At 38.1% G+C, this 16916-nt stretch overlaps 1 protein-coding gene across 6 annotated transcripts in view; it reads left to right on the top strand.

The window, feature by feature from the left end:
* Positions 1-16916, top strand: part of LOC136738487 (intersectin-2) — a 235780-nt gene that overhangs the window by 170870 nt on the left and 47994 nt on the right. For all 6 annotated transcript variants that reach the window (XM_066698568.1, XM_066698407.1, XM_066698655.1 and 3 more), the window contains 4 exons: positions 4060-4180; positions 4959-5155; positions 5328-5383; positions 16533-16699. In XM_066698568.1, coding sequence (XP_066554665.1) covers positions 4060-4180; positions 4959-5155; positions 5328-5383; positions 16533-16699 — 541 coding nt within the window. The remainder of the gene's footprint in view (positions 1-4059; positions 4181-4958; positions 5156-5327; positions 5384-16532; positions 16700-16916) is intronic.

Here is a 16916-nt window from a genome sequence, read left to right as displayed (position 1 = left end):
GCTTCTAACTGGAGTGAGGTTGTTAGTGGAGTTCCACAGGGATCAGTACTAGGGCCTTTGCTTTTTCTAATCTATATTAATGATCTGGACTCTGGGATAAAATAGGTGGCTCAGCAGATACAATCTCGGCAGCACAGGCTATTCGAAGGGACTCGGATAACATTCAGTTGTGGGCTGACACCTGGCAGATGAAATTCAATGTGTACAAGTGCAAGGTAATACACGCAGGTAACAAAAATGTCCACTATAAATACACTATGGGAGGAATAGAACTAGATGAAGTATCGCATGAGAAAGACCTAGGAGTCTATGTGGACTCCTCACTTTCTCCATCCAAACAGTGTGGGGAAGCAATAAAAAAGGCAAACAGAATGCTAGGGTATATTGTCAAAAGTGTAGAATTTAAAACAAGGGAAGTAATGTTAAGACTGTACAATGCACTAGTTAGACCTCATCTGGAATACTGTGTACAGTTCTGGGCACCACACTTCAAGAAAGATATTGCTGCTCTAGAGGCAGTTCAGAGGAGAGCAACCAGACTTATTCCAGGTCTGAAGGGAATTTCCTTCAGAGACTGAGGGAACTGAACCTTTTCACCCTGGAACAGAGGAAACTACGTGGGGACTTGATCCAAGTCTTCAAAATCATGAAGGGCATCGACCACATCAAACCAGAGGAGCTTTTCCAGATGAGCAGGAACACACGCACCCGGGGACACAAATGGAAATTGGGCCGCAAGGCATTCAAAATGGAAAGCAGGAGATGCTTCTTTGTTCCAGATAGTGACTACTCTCTGTGTAAACTCCCCAGCAATGTGGTAGATGCTGAAAATTTGTGAACATTTAAAAATAGACTGGATAGGATCCTTGGATCACTTAGTTATTAATGGACAGCAAACGAGCACGATGGGGCTGGTGCAGCTTTTTGACCCGGCCTAAATCTTTTGAGGTGGCCGAAAGGCAACCTAAATGTGAATATTAACACGGCGGCCTTGGCCATGCCCCCAGAGACTTGCGTGTCTGATTAAAAGAAATGCAAAGATCAAACTTTAAAAATGACGACAAACGTGGTGGAGTCCAGAGAAAAGTTTGCAAGTTTTTCCAAGGAACTCTGAGAAGAAATAATGAGCAGCAGCTTGGATTGCATGGGGCACAGCACATTTTTAACTTATATTAGAAAGCTTTGGCTGCAAAGGTTTAAGATTACTTTCAAAGAAAATATAGAACCGATCAATAGCCTATATATATATATCAGTATTAATAAGTAGTGATTATAAATAAATTGCATACACCTGTCAGCATACCTAATGTCATGCGTAACTGGTTTGTTTGAGCAGATTTGTTTAATTCCCACCATGCATTTCGTTTCGGCCTTCTTTTCGCCCGCATATGTGAACGCACTTAGGCCTCCTAAAACCGCAAGTGTGAACGGGGTCAGAGTGAGAGGAGATCTATCCAATAATCAAGTTTTGACTCAAGGCACAAAACACGTAAACTAAATAAGTATTATGATTACTCTGCCCGTTCCTACAATTTTTATCTCATACACAACTAGGTTTAATATAATTGTGATTTAGTACACAAAATATATTACCTGTGTGGTTTACTGAGATTCAGTTATGCAGATGTTCGATTGCAGGGAGGGCTGGCAGACTGCGTCGACTTGAGGACGGTTGCAAAGCTTTCAGGTTTTTGGTGGAGAAGTTCTGGTTCTGGTTCCGTTCAGTCTTCCTGGATTTCATCTCCTTGGTTTCTTCTCCCAGGTTGTTCCACTCCACTCCAAATTGTACCACTCCCAATTGTGCCACTCCGAATTGTTAGTTTTAACTTTTGGTTTTCAGTCTTTGCCATTCCTCTCCCTTGATTCCTACAGAATGCGTATTGGGGGTGTGTTGGCTTTTGAAGAATGTGAAAATGGTTAAAATGTTACCTAGAGTTTCTAACTCTCTATATTGTAAAGTTTTAGTTCTATCAAATACATTTTCAAGTCCCTCAAAGCATGACCTTACAGTTGATACCAAACAAGCCAGGTGTTCTTTCTCAGTAATGTTACATTTGAGTTTTCTTGGAATTCCAGGGGGGGCCTGGTCTGATGTCCATGTCAGTGGAGGATCAATTAGGATGTGTGAATAATTCTCTTACCAAATGTTAATGTTGCATGGTATGTGAAATATAAATGGTCCAATGGTTGTTTTAGCTAGTGCTCTTTCTTTTAAGACCAAACATGGCTTGAGCATGTTTTGGTGCTGAGGTAGACTTACTTAAGTGTCATTACATTAGCTTTAAGTCACCTTTTATTGTTTTTATCATACTGAGGAAGAAACTGGGTAACACTTCTGTTACCAGCATGTCGTTTGTATTTGGGTTTGTTGCTCTGGTTTATGGAATATATAAAGTACCTTGAATGTCTGTGTTTCACAAAATAAATCTTCAATTGGAATTTGGTGCTAGTCTCTGTGGAGATGGGGCATTTGTCAGTTGGGGCGGTCTTCCAGCATGGATGTCTTATCTGTCCTATTTTGGTGAGCACAGGCCTATATCATAAAACACAGAACTTTAAAGCTGTCTCCTTAAGTCCTTTAACAGAAGAATACATTTCTCAGTTAGGAAGGTATATGAATTTGTGTATATATTTGCCAAAATAAGGTCGTATGATTTACAAATACTAATATTTCATGTATTTATTTGCAGACACTAACACAGTCTAATACTAATAGACTTTTGGTTTGTTAAGATTAAATTGCCATAACGTGTATATATTCTCCCAATCAGTAACATTGCTCAGTTTTTTGGAGGCAGGACGTTGAACTGATCACAATGACTTGTCTGTTGAGCACAGCAATTCAGCAATATGATTCATTTTAGCAAATGGGCAGAAATATTTAACACGTGAATTTATTTAAATTTAGCAGCAATTTTAAAATCCTGTTCTGTTTAAAAGTGTCTGGGATTGTGGGGCCAGGTAGCAACCCTCCTTAATGAGAGAAAATGAATAGTCTGGTAATATAATAACAATATTATACATAATGAGAAATTGAGGCATATAGAATTTGTCTGATTTCATGTTCAGTGCTTTTTTGTGTAGTCATTGTTAGTTGGGTCGCGAAGGTTTGTCATTCAAAAAATGGGGGTCACCGGAAAAAAAGTTTGAAAACCACTGGTCTGAAGGACACCTACTTCCACATTCTTCCACATTCCCACCAGACTTGCTCAATTTAATTTCCTTTCCTTCAAGACCATTTAGCTGTTGGCCATCACATTGGTTAGGAGGTAAAGAAACCAGTGTAATGATTAATATTAACTGAAATTATTTTTCTTAACATATTAAGGGTCAAACAAACAAATGCTAGCAAGGCTGTTTTTACGAGGGCTTATCCTCCAGAAGTTCCTCTTGCAGCATCCTTTGTGGACTTCCTGTTTCTTCACTCAAGGCTGAAGATATCACATCGTATTCCATTGTTACATTGTTAAAAACCATGAGATTGGACATTTTTAATGCAATAACAGGTAGACACCCGTTTCCATAATGAGGAGGAAACACCCATGGATGTACAGCCCACACTTTTATTTTTGTAATTTTGTAATTGGATACCTGTTGTAGTACCATACATCATTTGAATCTATAATCCATCTATAAAAGCTGTAATTGTTTTGATAAAAACTTTAAATCTCACTGCAAGATTGCCCCCACATGTGATTCTTCTGAGCTCTTAATAACGGTTCTATTTTCTGTACTTCAAAGCCTTTCACTTCTCTAAAAGGTTTTTCAGTAGGATTTCTGAATTACAGACCCTGTGGGAATATGTTTTTTTTTTTTTTTTTTTTTCTCAGAGAGCAGGACTAAGGTTATTCTGTGCTCTAACTACAAAAATTCAGGTCCAGGCCAAACTATGCTGTTCTGCCTTATAGTGGATAATGCAACATCTCTATTTCAGGGTACCACAAGTTATTTTTGTGACATAAGACATAGCAACCAACACATTTGAAACTATTTAAATAAATACAATGCCTTTATTGCATATTATGTAAAATCACAAATATTTTCTGTGTGTCCTCTAAGTAAACCTGAGCAGGAGTCCAGTTTCCAGCAGACTCAGAATTTTGTGCCTAGCATGGCAGGACAGAACTCAGCTTTCACTCCGACACATCCCTTAGGATCAGTGTCAGCTGACCCAGGACAGGTAGGTGTTCCAAATAACAAGCAGCATTTATATTACACATTTTTAATTATGGTGATTCAATGTTTTACTGAAATCTTTAGATTTTATCTTCAAGTTTTCTGTTTATTATTTTTCAAACTTGCTGTTGCTTGTTATACTTTTCCTTTTCCTGCAAATTGGCTATCTTTATTTCTTAATATCTAATAAGATATTGATCTCCAAACATCATTATTCGTTTATGAATACATCCTTGGGAATCAGCCCCTAAAGGGAAGCCAATTAAGTTTCCCTACAACTTGATGTGGTTTAGGACTGCCTTGGATATGTGTTAGTCTTCCATGATTTGTAGCATATTTTCTCAAAAATCCATATTTGTTTTGAAGATTTATTTGGAGAATTATAAATTAAATGTAAATTACAGTGGCTCTCAAAAGTATTCACCACAATGAATTGTGGAAAAGTCCAGGAGAGGTGAATACTTTTGAGAGCCATTGTACATGTAATTCACTGTAATAATGTAAATCACCATCTCTGTTGTGTTCTAGATTGAAAAATCTTGTATTTGTTTCTGACTAAGTAGGCTCTGTTCTCATAAGCCTGGGCTCTACAGATATCCCTTGCTGGAAAATAGATCCCAGCTCTCAAAGAATCAATAGTTTTTTTCCCAGTCCCAATGCAATTTCCATGTTTCCTCTTTGAATCAGCATTGAGTGTTTGATTGAAAATCTTCTGTTATTGTTGTTTATGCTTCAGTACATTATTCTTTGTTGTTGTTCCCCCCCACCCCTCTCCTGTACAGGGATCTAGTAACCTTCAGGCACAAGCTCTCTGTTCTTGGACTGCAAAAACTGATAATCACTTGAACTTCTCTAAGGATGATCTCATCACAGTGCTGGAACAGCAGGAGAACTGGTGGCTTGGCGAGCTTAATGGAGAACAAGGATGGTTCCCAAAGACTTATGTTAAACTGACAAGTAGTACTCATACACAAAATGAGTAAGCTGTTTCTCACATTATACTTTTGACAAGTGTAGTCTTTGAAGGACACTATCTTTGAAAAATATAACTTAATCTAGTTTTTGATACATAAAAGCATTAGGTCTCTTGAGGTTATATACTTAATAAACTGCAGGACATTTCTCCTAACACTTTTTTTTTTTTTAATCAGACCAATGTATGCAACTGTGGACAGTTTCGATACATCAGACCTTTCTGAACGAGAAGGTAAAGACATTCAGATTCTTTTGAAAAACATATGTAATTTATATAATGTTTTACTTTTTATGAATGGATATGAATCTTCTAATGCTGATTAAAATGCTGCAGAAATTGCCATGTTATCAAAGCCAAAGTGGATTCACAAACTACTTATTCTAGGGGTCTGAATACATTTGAACATCGTTTATTCATGTGCTGTTGATGCATATATATAGATATAGATGTAGATATATGCAATATTCATACAATTGATGAAGAAAATGCAAAATTCTAATAAAAAAAGTAAACAATTACTGCATACATATGAAGGCTACTATGTATATCTATATATATTTACACAAACAGTGCCTTTGAAAAGTATTCAGACCCCTGACCAATTGCCTCATATTACTGAATTACAAATGGTACATTTCAATTTTGTTCGGTTTGATTATTTATTAAAAAATTAAACACTGAAACTCAAAATCAATGTATTGTAAGGTGACATTGGTTTTAAGCTTTAAGTCTTTTGAGGTAGGTATGTACCAGTTTTGCACACAGTGTTGGAGGAATTTTAGCCAATTTTCTTGTCAGATTTGCTCCAGGTTGTTCAGGTTGATTGGACGTTTGTGAACCGTAATTTTCAAATACTGCCACAGATTCTCAGTAGGATTGAGATTAGGTTTTCACATTGAATTTTGGCCAAAAAGCTATATCTTGGTCTCATCTGACCACAAAACATTTTCCCACATTGCAGCTGGGTCACTCTCATGCTTACTGGGAAACTCCAGACGTGATTTCAGATGGTACAGGCTTCTTTCTTGCCACCGTCCTATACAGGCCAGTGTTATGCAGAGCTCTTGATATGGTTGACTGGTGCACCATTACTCCACTCCCACCCACCGGATTTTGTGACTTCTTCAAAGTGATTTGTTGGCCTCTCTGTGGCTTCTCTCACAAGTCTACTTCTTGTCTGAGCGTCAAGTTTTGAGGGACAGCCTCTTCTTGGCAGTGTCTGGGTGGTGTGATGCAGCTTCCACTGATTATTGATCCAACTGTGCTCACTATTATGTTGTACCCTTTTCTTAATCTATGCTTTTGTATTACTTTAACTTCTGTAGAATGCTCTTTGGTCTTAATTTTCCTTCAGATTCAAAGCCTGACCAATGATTCTACAACAGTATATGTATTTGTATTTCTGTATTTTTAATCAAATACAGATTTTATGACGATTACTAATTGACTATATTTGATAATAAAATATTGATATGTATTTGAAAATACTTCCATTATGTATTTTCACCAGTATTTGATATTCTCAATTTTCCATAATTTGTATGTGAATCAAAGGTTTGTATTTGAAAATATAACCTTATTTGTGCATCACAATAACATAAACATAGCACAACATTAACAACACAAGCCGCCAGCACATCTTCAATGTGCCTTGCACTGCAACCCTACTATAATATCCCTCTCTGTGTAGTTCTCGACAGATTGTTCGTGTTCTCAGTTACCTGGGAAAGAGCTCTGTTTTTCCTTACATATCACAGTAATGCATGAGCATCACGTTCATCGAATATGCGCTTTCGACCACAATTTCCAACCCTATTTAAGTGCAGATGTAACTTTAGTCAGTGTTCCTATTGAAACACTAGCCAGTTGAGCAGTCTTTGTGACTGAAGCTCCTGCCATTCGTGCCCCAATAATGACCCCTCTTTCAAAATCACTTAAATCCTTTCCTCTTGTCATCTTGATCCAAAATCATGGTCAACTGGGCCTGCTCAGCAGTTTTATACATGCCACAGAGCATGATAGCATGTTAATTGCTTAATTGTATCATGTAGTAAACCTGTTTGGAGGCATCTGCATTTGTTATATTCCTCCACTCATTTATTCAGGTTTTTCCTTTAATTTGACACCTGTCTGTATATACACACACAAAATATATATCCATGGGAGACTAACATGATGAGTCTCCAGCCGTGATTTAAAGACTCAAGACAGAGGGGGCATCTCTTACATGGGCTTGAATATCATTCCATAATTTTGGGGTCCTATAACTAAATGCTCTGCCACCTGCGGTTTCCTTGGATCTCAATGGCTGGAGTGTATTCAATAAGATTTTTGAAGTAGGGAGGTGTCAGTCCCTTTAAGGCTTTAAATGCTAATATGAGAACTTTAAAATCTATCTGTCTATCACTGGGAGCAGATAAAGATAAGCTAATACTGGAGTGATATGATCATATTTTTTGTTTTAGTTAGGATTTTTGTAGCAGCATTTTGAACTAACTGTGCAGAAATAGTGCTACCTGATAGAATGGCATTACAGTAATCTAATCTAGAGGTAACAAATGGGTGTAGGAATTGTCTTAATTTAACAATGTTTCTAATATGGAGAAAGGAAGATCTCGACACATTCTGAATGTGTAATTCAAATGGATAGATTAGGGTTGCAGATGACACCCAGGTTATGCCCTGTCTCTTTAGTGATGAAATTAAAGTTATTATTACACAGTTTTTTCAGTGCATTTTTTTTTCCCTATAATTAAAGCTTCAGAATTTTTCAGAATTAAGCATGAGGAAATGACTTGTCATCCAAGTTTTAAATCTCGGACAGACAGCAGATTAGTGTTTGTATGGCTATTGTATTATATATGTTGTATTATATTTGTCAGTAAAATATGTTATGTTTACTGACAAATATAATTGTGTCATCTCCATAGCCGTGAAAGTTAAAATGATGTTGTCAAATAATATAATCTAAAGGGAGCATGTATAATGAAAAAACTATACGTCTGAGGACTCATCCCTGTGGTACTCCGTACTTAACCTCAGTTACATTTGAGCAGTTTTCATTAATATGTACATATTGGAGTCTGTTTAGATATGATTTAAAACAGGAGAGAACATGGAAAATAGACCCAGCGGTTTCTAAGCGGTGTATCAAGATTCGGTGGTCAGTTGTGTCAAAAGCTGCACTTAAGTCGAGTAAAATAATAACAGTGACATGCCCTAAATCAGAAAACTGAAACAGGTTGTTTAATACTTTTAATAGGGCTGTTTCAGTACTATGGCCAGAGAGGAAGCCTAATTGAACATTTTCATAAATATTATTAGTAGTTCAAAAAGTTTACATTTGGTTTGCAACTACTTTCACTAGAACCTTAGAAAGTAAGGGAGGATTTTACATAGTCGGTAGTGTTTAAGTGAATTAGGGTCATCATTAGTTTTTTTATTAATTGGTTTAATTACAGCTGTTTTAAACAATTCAGGAACAGATCCTGAGGATAAAGAAGCATTCATAATATTGTGTATTAGGTGAATAAGTAGTGGCAGATATTTCTTGAACAGTTTAATGGGTATAAGGTCTAGTGCGCAGGTTGTGGATTTACTGTGTTAATCAAGTCCAAGGTAGGCAGTGACAGAAGGACTGCACACATTGGCTATAGTTTTTGTGTATGTTTCCTATTCTGTATTCTAATGTCGTTGACTTTGCAATTTAAATTATCCATAAAGTCACTGCAGGTGATAGTGAGAGTGATGACCTGTGAAGGATCTACTTGCTGATTAGTAAGTGTCACAAAAAGAAAGCATAGGTTATTCTCATGTGTCTATTAAATTCGTGTAGTAGGTAGACTTAGCAGAGGATAGGGCCTACTTAAATCTTATTATACTGTTATTTCATGCCATGTGGATGACCTCTAGTTTTATGGTTATCCATTTAAGATCATATATACATCATGCTGTTTTAACAGAAGGATTTACAAGTTGCCATAGACAGACACAGGACAGTACAAGTGAGAGGCAGCCATCTTGTTGTGTTCCTAGTTTCAGACAGTCTTAGCATTTCTAATTTTGTTTTAACTTTGCCTTAATTGAAGTTAATCTTGTCTGTAGTTTGCCTTAATTTAAGTCAATTCAGTACAGCTGCTAAGTTGGTGAAAGTAAATAGGTTGAAGAAAGGTGATTTAGTCAAGGACTAGCTGGAATTCTGTTCCAGGTGGAGCCAGTTAGGTGTGAATTGGGGGCAGGTAGACAAAAGGGTACATAAAGCAGCTGTTGAGAAAGAGCTGTGCTGTTTTTCGGTAAAAAAAAAAAAAAGTAGTTGACAAGGGGACAGAAACCACGAGATCAAAAGAAGAAAAAAAAAGATAGAACTTGCAAAATTCAGAAGCATGTGGCAACTACAGTGTCAGGTTTGCAGAATGATTGCCTTCCTGGATGAACTCATCCAAGAAGATTTAATTTTTGAATGTTGTCAGCATGTCCTAGAAATCAAGGTCCGTCATCTTGAGGCTCAGTTTGTTGCTGTGTTAGTGATCTGTAAGAATTGGCCAATCAGCCCATTAGAGAGATGTGTGCATTCCAAAACATAGGAGAGCTGAGACCTTAGAGCAGGAAATTGTAGACAACTGCTGGGTTACAGTAGGTTGTATCTGCAGAAAAGGGTGAGCACAACCCCTAGAGACTCCCAAGAACTTGAAATGCCCAACAGGTTCCAACTGCTGGACACCGAGTTGGACAGTGACAGCTCAGAGGGTGATGGGAGGGCACCAGAGCACCACGGTGCAGATCACACAGTGTGTTCTAGTGATAAGGAGACCCACATGGTATCTTGCCTGCCTGGTGCTCAGGTTGCAGATCTCCTTAAACTAGTAGACGGGCTACTGGCCAAAGCCGGGGGGAATCCACTGGTCATGGTCCACATTGGAACCAATGACATAGGAAAAGGTAGGACAGAGTTTCTGCAAGACAAATTCAAAGAGTTAAGCAGAGAAATTGAGAATTATTTAAACTAGGTACCATGAGGGCAGGGAGCTCTGACAATGGGAGATGCTCCACTAAGGAAAGAAAACAAAAGACAAACTGCTAGTAGGAATGTCCTGAGATGTTTGTACCTCAATGCCAGGAGTATAAGGAAGGAGATGTTAGACCTAGAAGCTACAGTACTGGCAGTCCAACATCTTATTCCTTATACTCCTGGCATTGACGTACAAACATTTCAGGACTTTCCTACTAGCAGGTTCCGTTTGTGTTCTTTCCTTAGAGGAACATCTCCCATTGTCAGAGCTCCCTGCCCCCCTGGTACCTAGTTTAAATGATTCTCAATTTCTCTGCCTATACACTATCCCAATGCATTAGCCCCCCTTCTGTTTAGATGTAGACCGTCCAGTTTGTACAGGTCCCATCTATCCCAGAAGAAAGACCAATGCTCCATAAACCTATACCCCTCTTCCCTACACCAAGATTTCAACCATGTGTTAAACTTTCTAATCTCTGCCTGTCTCCCTGGCCTGGCATGTGGTACTGGAAGTATTTCAGAGAAAACTATCGTGGAGGTTCTGCTCTTTAGTTTTGTTCCTAACTCTTTAAATTTGTCTTGCAGAACCTCTATCCTGCCTTTTCCTATGTCATTGGTTTCAATGTGGACCATGACCAGTGGATTCCCCGCGGCTTTAACCAGTAGCCCATCTACTAGTTTAGGGAGATCTGCAACCTGAGCACCAGGCCAACTGGCTGTCCAGCAGTTGGAACCTGTTGGGCAATTCTAGCTCTTAGGGTGTCTCTAGGGGTTGTGCATGCCCTTTTCTGCAGTTACGACCTACTGTAACCCAGCAGTTCTTTACGCTGTCCTGCTCTGAGGTCTCAATTCATCTAGGTTTTGGTGTGCACACCATCTCTCTCATGGGCTGATTGACCAATTCTTCTATATCCCTAATACAGTGCAGATGTACCCTTTTGTCTACCTACCCCCAATTCACACCTAACTGCCCACACCTGGCTCCTGCAACAGAATTCCTGATAGGTTGTAGAAGGGAGATTTTGTCTAGGACTGTTTACTTTCACCAACACAGCAGCTGAACTGAATTGAATTAAATTTAGGCAAACTACATACAAAATGAGCAATGCTAAGACTGGTCTGAAACTAGTCAAACAACAAGATGGCTGCCTCCCACCTGTACTTTCCTGTGTCTCTCTGTGGCAACTTGTAAATACATCTGTTTACCTCTTGGTCTCAACAGCTGCTTTAACTAGCTTTTGTCTACCTACCCCCAATTAATGTATTTGTGTCCCCGGGTCTATAGTTAGCAAACTTGTCAAATTTGCAGATGATATCAAAATAGGTGGCTCAGCAGATACAGTCTCGGCAGGTCAGGTTATTCAATGGGACTTAGATAATATTCAGGTGTGGGCTGACACCTGGCAGATGAAATTCAATGTGCACAATTGCAAGGTATTACATGCAAGTAATAAGAATGTCCACTATAATTACACTATGGGAGGAATAGGACTAGATGAAGTAACGCATGAGAAAGACCTAGGAGTTTATGTGGACTCCTCACTCTCCCCATCCAAACAATGTGGGGAAGCAATAAAAAAGGCAAACAAAATGCTAGCGTATATTGTAAAAAGTGTAGAATTTAGAACAAGGGAAGTTAAGACTGTACAATGCAATAGTCAGTCCTCATCTGGAATACTGTGTACAGTTCTGGGCTCCACACTTCAAGAAACCAGACCTATTCCAGGTTTGAAGAGAATGTCCTATTCGGAGAGACTGAGGGAACTGAACCTTTTCACCCTGGAACAGAGGAGACTATGTGGGGACTTGATTTATGTCTTCAAGCTCATGAAAGGCATGGACCACATCAAACCAGATCAGGTTTTCCAGATCAGCAGGGACACACAGACCCGGGGACACAAATAGGAATTGGGCTTCAAAGCATTCAAGATGGAAAACAGGAGACACTTCTTCACACAGAGTTGTTACAATCTGGAACAAACTATCCAGCAATATGGTTGAAGCTGAAAAGTAGACTAGATAGGATCCTTGGATCAGCCATAACATTATGACCAGTCACAGGTGAAGTGAATAACACTGATAATCTTGTTATCATGGTACCTGTCAGTGTGTGGGATATATTTTGCAGCAAGTGAACATTTTGTCCTCAAAGTTGATGTGTTAGAAGCAGGAAAAATGGGCAAGCATAAGGATCTGAGCGACTTTGACAAGGGCCAAATTGTGATGGCTAGACGACTGGGTCAGAGCATCTCCAAAACTGCAGCTCTTGTGCAGTGTTCCCAGTCTGCAGTGGTCAGTACCTTTGAAAAGTGGTCCAAGGAAGGAAAAGCAGTGAACCAGTGACAGGGTCATGGGTGGCCAAGGCTCATTGATGCATGTGAGGAGTGAAGGCTGGCCCGTGTGATCCGATCCAACAGACGAGCTACTATAGCTCAAGTTGCTGAAAAGTTAATGCTGGTTCTGATAGAAAGGTGTCAGAACACACAGTGCATCGCAGTTTGTTGTGTATGGGGCTATGTAGCCGTAGCCGTAGACGTAGCCTGTCTCAATCCAAACGAGCATTTGTGAGCTGTGCTGCACAAACAAGTCCGATCCATGGAGGCCCCACCTCGCAACTTACAGGACATAAAGGATCTGCTGCTAACGTCTTGGTGCCAGATACCACAGCATACCTTCAGAGGTCTAGTGGAGTCCATGCCTCAACGGGTCAGGGCTGTTTTGGAGGCAAAAAAGGGGAACCAACACAATATTAGGCAGGTGGTCATAATGTTATGGCTGATTGGTGTATGTACTAATGGACACCAAACGAGCATGATGCGTCGAATGGCCTCCTCTCATTTGTAAACTTTCTTATGTTCTTAAGTGAGCGATTGAGCTCGTTTAATCATGGTGAGCGTTTCTTTGGTTTAATTTCTCTGGTGCTTGATGGAGATTGTATCTAAAGCAGGGCTTAGTTTATTATTGAAATTATTTAATATTCTACAGTTCCTGTGTTGATAAAGCTAGCAGTAGTTAACAAAGTACATTTAGTAATATCATTAGGATTAAGGTTGAAGAGATTTTATGTTCCTCACCTGTGTGTCCATCGTTACTCCAAGCAGCTGTAACTAATTTAATGAACGGATGCTGATCTGATAAGACACAGCCAAAATGTTGAAATGGACAAATTGTTTTAATTTATCATTACAGTTATTGTTTTATTAGTAAGTACTTTCAATTGTCTGAGGAGTTTAAACTACGGTTTTCGTTTTATCTGGTATCAATATCAGAAGAAATAATAATTGCTGAATAAGGTCCTGTTATCTAGTGACCCCCATACATATAACCCACATCGGTCAAGTCCTCTGAAAACAAGACCAGGTTGATACGCAAGTTACTACAATATTTTTACTAATATGAATTCAGATTAGTGGTGAGGTTGATCTGCATGAATTGACCTTGAGGCTGTTTTGTTCAAATAGGATATATGTTTATTAATAAAATGTAAATGGACAATACATAATTGCAAAGATAGTATGGAAAAGCAGGGTGCATAGGATTAAGAGAGAGAGAGAGAGAGAGAGAGAGAGAGAGAGAAAGATACAGTTAGGCCCATAACTATTTGGACAGTGACACAATTTTCAACATTTTGGCTCTGTATGCCACCACAATGGATTTTAAAGGAAAAAATCAAGATGTGCCTTAAGTGTAGACTGTCATATTTAATGTGAGGGTAGTTACATCCAAATTGGGTGAATGGTGTAGGAATTACACCCATTTTTACATGTGGTCCCCCCAATTTTAGGGTCTCAGAAGTATTTGGACAAACCAACATAATCATTAATTAAATTGTGACTTTCAATACTTGTTTACAAATCCTTTGCCGTCAATTAATGCCTGAAGTCCTGGAGCCCATTGACATCACCAGGTGCTGGGTTTCTTCCCTGGAAATGCTCTGCCAGACCTGTACTGCAGCTGTCTTTAGTTCCTGCTTGTTCTTGGGGTGTTTTGACTTCAGGTCAGATGATTGACTTGGCCATTGCAGAACATTCCACTTCTTCACCTTACAAAAGTCTTGGGTTGCTTTCACAGTATGCTTCACTAGACTAATGAAACCTCACATAGAAGTACAGAGGTAATTGCTTGGACATGGAACAAGAGATTGATGCTGATGTGAAGTGCATGGTTTGGTTTGGCGCCTAGAGTGCTCTCAAAAAAATCACAGCGCTTAACATAGTGCAGCAAATTACTTAATTTTACATAAATACATAAAAGCATAATATGAAACCTATATATCACAAGAGACATAAGACACTGACATTTTTCATTCTTCTATAATTCGTTTATTTTTGGAATGATTACAGAAATGTGCATTGACAAAGAAATGAAACTTTATACAGACGCCATTTTTATTTTCAAAACAACCCAGTTTTCAGAATTAACCTGGCTTATAAACACTTACAAAATCATATTAATATGAATCATCAGAATGTTCTTTTTAAAATACAAATAACGCAGATGTTTACAAATTCTTGTTCAAGAGATATAATACGTTTTGCAAGTAGTGCACCTGTCTAGAAACTACTCAGAATTACACCGCAAAACAACAAAACTGAAACTAATTGGACGGTCAGCTTGTGCTGTGTGTTGAATAAATATAAAAACATCTTCAAAATGTACAGATTATTGTTGTTGTTGTCGTTATTACTACCAGTAATATTTAATAATAATAATCATCATAACAATACTACTACTACTAATGATAATAAATGTACATTGCTTGCTTTGCATTGATTGCAAAGGAGAAAGAACACATCTGCCCCGAGCCGAACACATGCTTTTACAGAGAAATCATCTGGTCTGGGTTGCCGTGTGGAAATACATCTCGGACTATTACTACTTATTTATTATTTATTAATCTTACCAGCTTTCTTTTTTGTCAATGTATACGTTATCTATTATTTATGTCGAAAAGGTGATTCTGACATATAGTTTAACCAGCAAAAATAAACTAGAAACGTTTAATCTGCACCGTGACCGCCTCGCATTTACATTCCTGTGATAAACTTCTGCCTCCTCCTCTTCCAAATCGCTGTCATAACTGTGCACAATGCTAATCAATGTGCCAAATTAAAAGTTTACAATACTAACACGTTTGTTTAATTTACTTTTACCGGTCTCAGAAGTAGTAAAATGTTCAAAACATCCCCCATTTGACTCCTTTAAAAGCGTCTCGTCTAGTGTGCATTTTCAGCGCGCTGCCATATTTTCCCATCTTCTCTAAGAGACGGGTATTTTTTTTTAACTAATACAAAACCTTTGTTTGTTTTAAGTTTTTTAAATGGTTCATTCCCTCAATGAACATCTCTGCTATTGGTTAAAGCAATTTGTTGCTATATGCAGATTTGTCCAATAAAAAACATTATTTTATAACACACTAAAATCTCTGAATTTATGTTTTATTTATTGGCAAATGTCATAGTTCCATAACACTTACCACTACTGGAGCTGTTCAGCTGTATATATAACAAAAGAAAATGCTCATAGCAATAGTGTAGATGAGGTGCAGGTCAGCACGAAAAAGTCACAGCACACTCAATTTGCAATGAATGTCACCATAACAAGATCATGTACACAAATTGTAGGTTGTATAGTCCTTACTTAGGGACGTGTAAATGCTACAGTCTTACATAAATTGGCCTGCTTATATTATATGTGTAAATAATAAAAACAAATCCAGGCAAACTAATCTGTACATTATGTATTTTATGTATCTATGAATCCATAAAATAATGCTTTCTAACCACCTTCAAAATTATAATTAGAAAACGTAACGATTTGTTATTTTATGTTCGATATTGTATTACACAATAGTATTTGTTTTAAAGGACTGCAAACCTGTACCCGAGGGAAACTTATTTTAATAAATACATTGTTTCACTTACAAACACTTTAAGCAGGTGTTTGTGAACAATCTCTAAACAAGGGAGGTGTGTATTTGTGTCCATACATTTCATTCTCACTATATACATTTATTAAACTCCTTATAACTGCCTTAAACATTATGTTTTGAAAGCATTGTTTAGACCACCATGCAGACCTGCCTTGTTTTTTATTCATATTTGTCTACCCTTTTCATTTTTTTGTTTACCACTTTAGTAGATCAATAACTGAAATCTGAGTCTCAGTGTGTTGCTTAATTTCTCCTCTGTTAACTATTGCTTGTAATTAATTAACCACTACAAAGCGATTACAAATGTTGACAATTTTACACCAGTTTAATTCATGATTAAGGTAATATTAATATGATGAAGTAATGTCAAATTAAAAACATGGTATCTGTAAAGTATTTGTAAAGGTCAAATTGATTAATATATTTTGTTTTCCATACAGAATATGTGGCACTTTATACCTATGAGAGCCCAGAACTTGGAGACTTGACCTTCAGTGAAGGAGACACAATTCTGGTGACAGAGAAAGAGGGTGATTGGTGGAAAGGATGCATAGGGGACAGAAGTGGAGTTTTCCCTTCAAACTACGTCAAGCCAAAGGAGATGGATGTAATAATGATCATTATTAATATCTTTGTTCACATGCACACACCAATCAGCCTTAACATTATGACCACTGTTAATATCGATATCAGTGGGTGGGTGGGTCAGAGCATCTCCAAAACTGCAGCTCTTGTGCAGTGTTCCCGGTCTGCAGTTGTCAGTACCTATCAAAAGTGGTCCAAGGAAGGAAAAAACGATGAACCGACGACAGGGTCATGGGGGG

Source organism: Amia ocellicauda, chromosome 1 (assembly GCF_036373705.1).
Source record: "Amia ocellicauda isolate fAmiCal2 chromosome 1, fAmiCal2.hap1, whole genome shotgun sequence".
NCBI lineage: Eukaryota > Metazoa > Chordata > Actinopteri > Amiiformes > Amiidae > Amia > Amia ocellicauda.
Note: the sequence above shows the minus strand (reverse complement) of the source record. Positions and strands in the feature narration are given on the sequence as shown.